This window comes from Populus trichocarpa, chromosome 10 (assembly GCF_000002775.5).
Source record: "Populus trichocarpa isolate Nisqually-1 chromosome 10, P.trichocarpa_v4.1, whole genome shotgun sequence".
In the NCBI taxonomy this organism is placed as follows: Eukaryota; Viridiplantae; Streptophyta; class Magnoliopsida; order Malpighiales; family Salicaceae; genus Populus; species Populus trichocarpa.
In genome coordinates, this window is record NC_037294.2 from 17121680 (window position 1) to 17132362 (window position 10683).

At 31.6% G+C, this 10683-nt stretch overlaps 1 protein-coding gene across 2 annotated transcripts; it reads left to right on the forward strand.

Moving 5' to 3' along the window:
- Positions 1–864: 864 nt before the first annotated feature.
- LOC7481587 (probable apyrase 6) lies at positions 865–5605 on the forward strand. Of its 2 annotated transcripts, none has more exons than XM_024610862.2 (8): positions 865–1664; positions 1747–1859; positions 2272–2379; positions 3074–3128; positions 3919–4113; positions 4198–4295; positions 4511–4707; positions 4935–5605. In XM_024610862.2, the coding sequence occupies exons 1-8, from the start codon at positions 1112–1114 to the stop codon at positions 5209–5211; spliced, it is 1596 nt and encodes a 531-aa protein (XP_024466630.1). In that variant the 5' UTR covers positions 865–1111; the 3' UTR covers positions 5212–5605. The 2 variants fall into 2 exon arrangements, with proteins under 2 accessions (XP_024466630.1, XP_002315051.2); XM_002315015.4 differs by having other exon boundaries at positions 866–1664; positions 3922–4113.
- The last annotated feature ends 5078 nt before the right edge of the window (positions 5606–10683 follow it).

Genomic DNA, 10683 nt, shown 5'->3' on the forward strand with positions numbered 1-10683 from the left:
TTTGTGTGTTACCTAACATTTGGATAAAAAAGAATAGGATATACAGGGAAAAAATGCAGAAAAGAGTATAATAGCCGATAAACTTAACAATAAATCAATGGTGGGCAAAAACCAAACAAGAAAACACTGGCCTGCTAGACAAGTTTTGATCAGGAAGGGAAAGTATATTGAACAACAGGCTATATGGCCTATAGCTTCCTACCTTGCATGAAAAATCGGTCTCCTCTGTCCCTTGATGTGCCTCGTGCATTGGTTTTGTCTATTTGCCCTTTCTGTCCACACCAGGTAACAGCGTAGCATTTACAAGCTGTCTGGAAACTTAAAATACGATTAGAAATAATCTGTTTGGTATCTCGGAGGCGCATGTGATTTTTATCTGGAAATATATTAAAATAATTTATAGAACTTCATGCAGTTTCTTTTTGAAGGGCGTCTCGTCAGCAGAAACTGTAACAAGGAATTACGGCCTAGATCTGTACGTACGTAGGACCATAAACAATCAGTCTGAAGCCAAGGAATCTCAGGTGTCTTCTCCAGCAGGTAGCGTAGGTTCTTTGAAAATAGGGGGGGTTTTGTTATTTTATTGAGTTAAAGGAATTCTTGGTAAAATGGTTTGATTAAATAAACTTCTTTTATTTCTTTTTATCCGTTGATAAATATACAAAAATGTTTTTAACTCATTATTAAAATAAAAATAATAAAAATACAATGAATATAAACTAATAATTAAAGTTTCACTTCTTATAACTTTTCTACATAACAATATCTTAAATTAAACTTTGTAAACAATATTTGAGAATACCTTTTTTTTATTTTTAAATTTTTTTTAAAAAAGGTTCAGACCGGTCAACAATCCGAACCCAAAAGACCTTGTAAGGTAAACCGAACCGCAAACACCTTTTACCCTCCCTTTTAAAAAAACTCCCGTTAGCGCGTCTCGCCATCGGCGTCAAATACCACCACCACCGCCTGAGTGCCCGAAACACAGACCCAAATCGGAATTTCAGAGAGAGAGGGGGGCACTCACTCTTTGTTAGCCCTCTCTTCTCTCTTATCCATTCAAAACCCTAAATTGCTCGCATTCACTTCACATGCCAATTCCTTCTATTTGATGCGACGCCTTCATGTCCGCAACCGGGTCGGTTCCAATTCCACCGACCAGACCGACCAGCACAAGATGGATCCTGCAATCAAACTCCATACCCGATCCATCAAATCCAAACTAATTACTATCATAACCCTAATCGTTCTCTTATCTTGTTATTATCTCTTTAAATCGAAAACGAAATCGTTTTCTAAAAAATACGGTATCATAATCGACGGAGGGAGTACGGGTACCCGGATTCATGTATTCGGGTACCGAATTGGGAGTGGAGGGAAAGCTGTGTTTGATTTTGAAGAAGGGGCATTGAAGGTGAATCCAGGGTTATCGGCGTATGCGGAGGATCCGGAAGGGGCAGGTGGGTCGGTGGAGGAATTGGTGGAGTTTGGGAAAGGGAGAGTGCCTAGAGAATTGTGGGGAGAGACCGAGGTTAGGTTAATGGCAACTGCCGGAGTGCGGTTGCTTGATTTGGAGGTTCAAGATCAGATCTTGAATGTGTGTAGACGGGTTTTGAGGAAGTCTGGATTTAAGTTTCAGGACAGTTGGGCTTCTGTTATTACTGGTATTATTTGTAGTTATATTTTGTTATTGGTAATTGTCTTAGAGGATTGACATTGGTCGTGATTGTGCGGTTTTTTCGATAGGGTCGGACGAGGGGTTGTACGCTTGGGTTGTTGCGAATTATGCATTGGGTGCTCTTGGTGGCGATCCTTTGGAAACTAGTGGGATTATTGAACTTGGTGGAGCTTCTGCTCAGGTTTTATTTTATCATCTCAAATTTAATTTTTTTTTTTGTGTTATATTGTGCCATTGAAAATTTGTGAATATATGGCAGTAGGATGGTCGGTAATGAGAATTTAACTTGAAAATGTGGAGAATGACCATTCAAGGGCAAAGTGTTTAGAATATGTTAGGACCCCTTCTATTGTGGTGATGAAAATTTGAAATGTGCTAAGAGTCACTTGGTATGAACACGTCTCCTTGTTATTTGTTGTATTTCTAGATTTAGGGGATCTTTTCTTTTGTTCCTCATGTTGGTTGGTTGCTAATGGTCTATAGAAAATAATTGTTTTTAAGAAGTTAATATTGCTTGAATTTGCTATCTTCTTTCATGCTTTAAGTAATGCAAAATTGTTATCTATGCTTACTGTTTGATGCTGCTGTTGCAGGTGACTTTTGTTTCAACAGAGCCAGTGCCTCCTGAGTTCTCACGAACTATTAAGTTCGGTAATATTTCTTACAATATCTATAGCCATAGCTTTCTTCATTTGGGACAGGTAATCTTTCTCTAGAATAGCAGTCTTCATTTGAGACTTCTCTTATCGTATTTCTTGCTTGTGCTGTGATGCTTTTCAAGATTATCAACATATTTGGTTTTTATTTTTCATAGCTTGGATGGGTGATATTTATACTTGCATATAAATGTTATTGGTTTTGTGCCTTTTGGCATGAATTTGAATATTCCACCATTGTCAAATTTGCCTTTTTTTGTTCTTTTTTGGATAAAGGAAGAGTGAGCCCCAAAATTTGTTAATTCATTTGCTTGAATAGTTTTCTCATGGAGTACTCTAGGCTGGATTACAGTGCTGCAACAATGAGATGAATGCTAGAATGTGGGATCATGTAGGATTAAAGCCCAATGCCATTTTTTCTTCGGTAAAGGTTTGTTAAATAATGGAAAAACACTCAACTAGAAAACAGGGAAAAACTAAAAAAGAGCTTAAATAAAAATTCCTAGCATATTAAGCTAGATGAAAGTGTGTCTGCGTGGGCAGTATTTTAATCTTTATCATTGTGTCAACTGCATCGATTTTAATATGTGAAACTCTTATAAAACTTTTTGCATCTCAGCTGACTGCTTTTAATTGCATATATCTTCATTGCTAGATCTTTGAAGTTTGGTTATTGATCTCTTCTTGGATGCTAAGAAAAAAATAAGTATTGGTAGCTTGTAACTTTTTAATTATGCAGATTGCTGCATTTGAAGCATTGAGGGAATCACTTGTCTCAGGTGACCATCATTTGGGTAAGTATGTCGTGCCTTGTATTTTTTTAAGCGCTTAAATCTGAATTAAATGCAATCTAAGATTTTTTTTTTTAGTATTTGAGAATCAATTTAAAAGTAAAATCTGAACACAGCTATATTTATTCTATTTCATGGTAAATTTCGTTGTTATATATTTTATCTTTCAATGTGCTCTGTTAGTCTAATATTTACATGCCAATTAAAGGGAACAGCAATAAGAACAAATGTCTATATATCTATGATTAATGTGCATGTTTATATTCTTTAGGCCAGTGATGTAAATTAAGAATAAAAAGTTGGAGGGACGTTACGGGAGGCGGGATGGAGAGTTTGATTTCTTTTAGAATTTCTTATTATTATATTTAAGTAACATAATGACTAAATGACAAATTAAACATAAAATACTGATGGTGTACCCCTTTCAAATGTTTTGGTAGACTTGGTGCTTTTATATATATGTAAGGATTTAAATACAATTATAAGTTTGAATGTTGTGGATTAAGTTCTTTACTGTTGTTGCAACTGCACAAAGTTGGGGTATAATTTCTCTTCTTCCTTGAAGTTCTTGGGCTTGGAGTAGAGGGTCATCGTTGGTGCAGGCTATATGATATTTTTCTCTCATTGGGTCATGCATAATGATTGTTAAAGTTACTGTCTTTATCTGTTGTTTGATTGTAATCATAGGATCTTTGATTGGTTTGTATTGACCAATATGCACCAGTTCATTCTATCATTATTGGTTTTAGAAATGGGATGTCTTGACATAAATTCTTGCTTTTCCCCAATAAAGCAGCTGCTGAATCTCTTGAGAAGGGAATATTTAAGGACCCTTGTACTCCCAAGGGATACTCACATGTTGTGGAGTCTTGGAAGCTCTCTCCAGGTTCTTTGACTGAAAAGAACAGATTTGTATCCACTCTTCATTCTAGGGGCAACTTCTCTGAGTGCAGATCAGCTGCCCTAACACTGTTACAAAAGGGAAAAGGTTTGAAATTCTTTCAGAAGAATCGTAGCATGATATTTTGTCATAATTTTATGTCCTTTTAGTTTCTTTATTATCTGGATGCAGAGAGATGCTCCTATCAGCATTGCCACATAGGATCAATATTTGTACCTAAGCTTCAGGGGAAGTTCTTGGCCACAGAAAATTTCTTCCATACATCAAAGGTTTTACAACCTCCCCTCTTCTTCTTGCTTTTTTTTTTTTATGTTGCAGCTTACTGTTTCTTAGTATTTTGTGTTCCATGTAGGAGAAACAACAATTACAGTTACCTATCATGTTCTGATTTTGGTTGCAACCATATCCAGCATGTTTATATTATGCTCTGGTTATACGTTTCCAAATCCCTTTCTTATGTGTTTTGTCCTCTTTGATTGATTAGTTCTTTGGACTGGATCAAAGGGCATTTCTTTTGAATCTCATGATAGCTGGAGAACAGTTTTGTGGAGAGGATTGGTCAAGGTTGAAAAAGAAACACCAATCATTCAAGGATGAAGATCTAGCACTCTATTGTTTCTCTGCAGCATATATCGTTGCCCTACTTCATGACAGCCTTGGAATTGCAATTGATGACCAAAGGTAAATTTCTCACCCACCACGTGCAAGGAGTGTTTTCTACGAATAAGAATTATATGCTTCTTCAATTGCTGAATTATTAAATTAGTCCAGGAATTAAACTGCTTATGTTTCAGATTGCTTTTCACTCTTTGAGCATATGTTGCATACACTTGTTCACATCCCAATTGTTTATTGTTATCATTATCCCCATAGTTGAAATTCTTTTGACTGGCGGTTTTACTGTGCAGAATTGGATTTGCTAATCAGGTTGGTAATATCCCACTTGATTGGGCATCGGGAGCTTTCATCTTGTATACCAATGCTGCCTTGGATATGGAAGAGCACTCTGACTGGATTGTGACTATTATTAGTGATGACCCGCTAACACTACTCTCTCTAATTGGCATAGCCATAGTATTGATATTTGTTGCATGGCCTATATCGAAGTGGGGGAAGCACCAGTTGAAGACATTTTATGATCTAGAGAGGGGGTGGTATATAGTTACTCGAGGTGGAAAAAGTTGATAGCATCTGTGGCAGGATACAAATACATATTCCTGGCTTTGTATATCAGGTGGAAGCTTGTGTAAATTACATGAAGCATCTATTGATTTTCCACGCTTCCCTGTTCACTGTACAGTCACCCACTCTTAAAGCTTGACAATTCAGTGGGAAGGTGAGATGTATTATTACGTGGGGATCCAAAAAATGCAGTGTAACTAGTGAAAGAACAACGGTATAGGATAGAAGATCAGTTTCCCACTATGTATCTAGCGGGAATTCAAATCCTTATTTTTACTTTTACCAAATGCTTCCCCATGGCCTGAACTAATGAATTACCAGCCGAGATGGGGGAGTTCTGCACCTCGACACCGTGTTCAGTGTGCTGTATCAAAATGAGTTATTTAGTATTTACTCACTTCTAGCCTTCTCTGCTTGACTTTGGATGGCTAAACACGTCGTGCCATTTAGGTATAGGTGCAGGTACAGCCTTATCCTGATGCAAGATATCGTGATGCACGAAAGAATGCTACCCATTGACACTGTTGGAGACCAAAATGGCAGGCGAAAACAACAAATCTTGCCAAGCTAGGCATCTGCTATTACGGGGAAAGTACAGGGCATGGTCCAGATTTATCACCTGAATATTGGAACTGGTCCTAGAATAGTGATCATCGTCCATACCCATTCACTAATTAAAAATCTCAGGACTCCGGTGAATATAATACCGGACCGCCGGTTCCAACTCGGGACAGATTAGGGGGGAAACAGGAATACAATAGCCTGCCTTCGTTGGGATTCTCTGTTTCATTATTTGTAGTCAAGGGCCTCTTTTCGTAGGTGATTTTTGGCCACTGTTTCACATGTAATTATGTTAAAAAAAAAACACCTTGACTTGTTTACTTAATTTCTGGAAAATCATTTGAAACAAAGAACAATGCTTTTACAATCTATCATAGAACCAGAAACATGGATATTACTGGTATAATGCTGTAGTTAGTCCTTGTTTTATTTTATTTGTTTTCCATGAAAAAAGAAAATGATTTAAACATTGGAGAGATAACGAATAGTGAATAATTTATTATAATTTTTGTTTAGAAAAATATTAAAATAATATTTTATTATTTTTTAAAAAAATTATTATTTATATTAACATTCCGAAACAATTCAAAAATATTTAAAAATTAATTTTAAATAAAAAAATTAAATTTTAAGTAAATGATGTTTTAGCCGCACATTTTTAGTATTTCATATTACCTAAGTAACCTTTCTTTTATAGTGCCTTCGAGCTCTATCTAGAACATGTTTGGGAATGTAGTGCAAATCGCGTTTCTAAAAAATTTTAAATTTTTTTTTTGTTAAAATTTAATATGGTTTGTACGTTTTGGATCGTTTTGATGTGCTGATATCAAAAATAATTTTTAAAAAATAAAAAAAAATCATTAACATGCATTTTAGCACAAAAAATTATTTAAAAAGCAACCGTTACCACACTGTCAATCACCCTCCTAGTCCTCTTGCCAGACAAAGACAATGAACGCGTCAATTACCACATCTTTCTCTACAATCGATTACAGAGATTTAATGGCGATTTCACTTCTTTAAATTTATACTAAGTTTGAAAAATATAATTTTAAGATTCTTCATGTTTTCTCTTCACGAATTTTCATGTTTTTTTTATGGAAAAAAATAATTAAAATGATGAGTAATATAATATTTTTTTATAAACAAGCACTTTTTTTTTTTTTGCAATGTGAAGCATTTAAAAGAATTATTTTATTATCTGTTTGGTTAGTACCATAAAGTCACATTTCTTTTATTGTAAGTCTAATATAAAGTATTTCGTTCTTTCTTAGTTAGCTAGTATAAATTTTATATGATGGTTTTTAATTTAAATAAAATAAAAATCAATATCTTATAGCTAGATTATCAAGAATATAGAATATAAAGGTAACTATTATAGATTATGATTTTAATTTCTTACGACACATGGGATCATTTTCAAAACCTCTTACATGGCCAGTCTGAATATATTAATTTGACAATATGATTGCGGTTGTTTTTCAAATAATTTTTTGTGTCAAAATACATACCAATGATATTTTTTTATTTTTAAAATATTATTTTTGATATCAGCACATCAAAATAATTTAAAAACACTAAAAACATATTAATTTGAAGTTAATAAAAAAATAAAAAAAGTTAATTTTTTTTAAAAAATGCTTTTGAAATGCAGAAATAAATATAAACTGTGGCAGCTAATAAAATAGTTATAATTTTAACAGATTTTTTTTTCATTTTTATAACAAAATTATTCTTTATTGGTTTTCATTCTCTGCTTACTCGATGTGTAATGATTTTTTTTTTTTTGGAGGGGATGGATAATTTAGTAGGATCTAAAAATACCACTAAAAAAAATTGAAGTAAAAAAAATTAAATTTTTTTAAAAACACTTTTAAAATACACAAACAAAACAGAATTTTCCATTACAATGAAAATGAAACGCCTTTCTAGTCTCTATAAATATCCTTTATTCAAAATAATAAACACTTGGGACCTGAGATACGAGGAAGGGGGACGTGGTAATGATATGATACTAACAGATAAGGAGGGGTAGTTTGGTCTTTTGACAAGAAGATTTTGAAAATAACTGTTGCTGTAGAAAAGTCATCGTGCCAAGTGCCAACCGCTTTTCGACAACGACAACCCACCCAGTATCTTTCTGGATAATCTTTATTTTTATTAAATTCCGGATCAGATGAACTGGATGGTTTGGAACCTCAGAAACGACCAGTCATGGTCCTTTACGGGCTGTATTAACGGGTGATCGGTAGAATAGCAGTTTTCGAAATGATTTTTATTTTGAAATATATTAAAATAATATTTTTTATTTTAAAACATAATTTTTAATATTAGCATATTAAAATAATTTAAAAATATATAATTAATGATTTTACGCAAAAAAATAAATTTTCATGAAATGAAATGTTGTTTTGGAATGAAATTCCAGACAACAACTAAGATTAAGAATTATTTTTAAAAAACATTGGAAAATGATGTTCTTCACACAATTCCAAACTAAAAATGTCTATTACTAAACAACAATGCTGGAAAAAAAAACCCTTTGAAATTATAGTTAAGCTCCTAAAGCAAAGGTTAGAAAATTTGAATGACAAGAATAATAGAGTAATTAAATTATTTATAAAATTATACAAAAACATAAAAATACCTCTAGAATTAAATAACAATAATAAAAAAATATTAAAAAATAATAATCAAGCCTCTAAATTCAATGCTAACAAATTTATATAGTAAGGAACATGTGTAATTCAACTGCTTATAACAAAATTAAAATTATTATAAAATCCTTAGATCAAAGATTCTGATTGTTTACCCTCTAACGGTAAACAATAATTGCACTATTATTAAAAAAAATAAAAGGAAAGTGTCGCTCCCAAACAAATCAAAAATGATAAATTAATCGTGTGCAAAAATCATCTTACTTTTCAAGTAAAGCTTTGAAAATTACAAAATAAAAATATAATTTTATTGTAGTTATGGATAAATTGTATTGTGGATGAATTACAGTAAAAGAAAACCCATATGTTTAGTATTTTATTTAAATAAATCAAGAAGAAAGTGTGTTCGGAACAGTGAAGTGAGGAAGAAATTAAATTGAGTATGTTTGGCAGTGTGGTTGCGGTTGCTTTTCAAATAACTTTTCGTGCCGAAATGCATGTCAATGATGTTTTTTCATTTTTTAAAAATCATTTTTAACATCAACACATCAAAACGATCCAAAACATACAAAATATATTAAATTTTAGTTAAAAAAAATTAAATTTTTTAAAAACATGATTTATACTATGTTCCCAAACAGTTTGTTAAAGCGACGGGGAAATGTAGAAATTTGGGCTCTATTTATGGCGGGGACTAGTGTGGGGTTGAAATGGAAGCTACGAAAATGGCAACCATGGATGGTTTATTTTTATGGTAATTTGCTTTTGGTTTTGGTCTCATAGAGGAGTAATTCCTCTGTAAAAAGTTGCGGGAATCAATCATGCCTGTAAGATGAAATATGGAACCTGGCCATTCTATTCTTTTTTCTAAATATCTCATACATTACATAAGTAGATTTCCTTGATATTTTTTATAAATAAATTTCATAATACAATTATATAAGATTAATATCACTACATATGCATAAATTCGAGCCTGTTTGTTTCCCTTTTTTAAAGCATTTCTAAAAAAATTATTTATTTATTTTTTAGTGTTTTTAAATCGTTTTTATATAATATAACAAATAATTATTTTAAAAAATAAAAAAAATATTATTTTAAATTTTTCAAAGCAAAAAAATTATTTTAAAAAATAATTATTATTACAATATCAAAAGAAAATTATCCAAGGGGGTTATATGGGAAGACTTCAATTCCTTCTATACATAGCTTAATTAGCATTCAGCAATCACTGTTCATAAATTAAAGTTTTAATATTGATATAATTTGTCTTTCACGGAAAAAAAAAAAAAACCCAATTGCCAAATGGTTATATTTTGAGATAAATTAATGGACCCAACCATGAGGCCAAGTAGTTGTGTCCATGTTATAGGTCCGGCAGGCGGGCACTTGGTAGCTTAGCTTAGGCGGGAAGTGAGGAGAGAAAAATATCTCCAGTAGATTCATGGTCAAAGAAATGAAATGAATATGAAAATGCCAGGGACATGAAAAACACTCACGACTATCTGTTTGTTTGTTGAAATTTTTTTTTTTTTAAAATGAATTTTTTAAAAAATATATTCCTAAAAAGTAAATTATTTTTTGATATTTAGTAGTATCATAAAAAATAAATTGAAAAATACTTTCCAGTATTGAACTATATCATGAAAAATAAATTGTTAATATTTTTTTCAAACTTATTAAAATAACGAGAAACAAATCATAAATTATAAAGTTAAATGAAAATAAAATTGAAAAAAAATATTTGATTTCATAAACTATCTCAAATAAAATAAGTAACAATCAAAATAATAGAGATCAAATATAACATATAAAAAGTTGAAAGATGATGAAATTTAAAAAAAATACAATTTTATAAATTATTTCAAATAAAATAAATAACAATCAAATAAATGAGTATCAAATCTAATATATAAAAAAATTCAATTAATGATAAGATGAAAGAAAAGGCATTCATAAAAATGAGAATCAAAATTGATATAAAAATCAAATTCTAAGGGATGAAAATAAAAAAAAATCAAAACAAAATATATATCAATCAAAAGTTTAAGAATTAAATTTGATAAAGTCAGCAAATAACATGATATTTCTAAATTTTTCATAGCTTCTGGAAAGTGTTTTATGCCAAAAATAAAAGGAAAACACTTTCCTAAAAAACAAGCCAAGTTTTTATTTTATTGGAAAGTGTTTTTCGTTGACCAACTTTTCTAATAACAAACAAATACAGAAAAGTTTAGAAAATAATTTCCACATCTAC

What these genes read in the sequence shown, in the direction of transcription:
- LOC7481587 (XM_024610862.2), top strand. Translation starts at nt 1,112, where the DNA reads ATGCGACGCCTTCATGTCCGCAACCGGGTCGGTTCCAATTCCACCGAC. An exon ending in TTGGGCTTCTGTTATTACTG is followed by an intron (nt 1,665 to 1,746) that starts GTATTATTTGTA and finishes TTTTTTCGATAG; the next exon opens with GGTCGGACGAGGGGTTGTAC. An exon ending in ATTTCTTCCATACATCAAAG is followed by an intron (nt 4,296 to 4,510) that starts GTTTTACAACCT and finishes TTGATTGATTAG; the next exon opens with TTCTTTGGACTGGATCAAAG.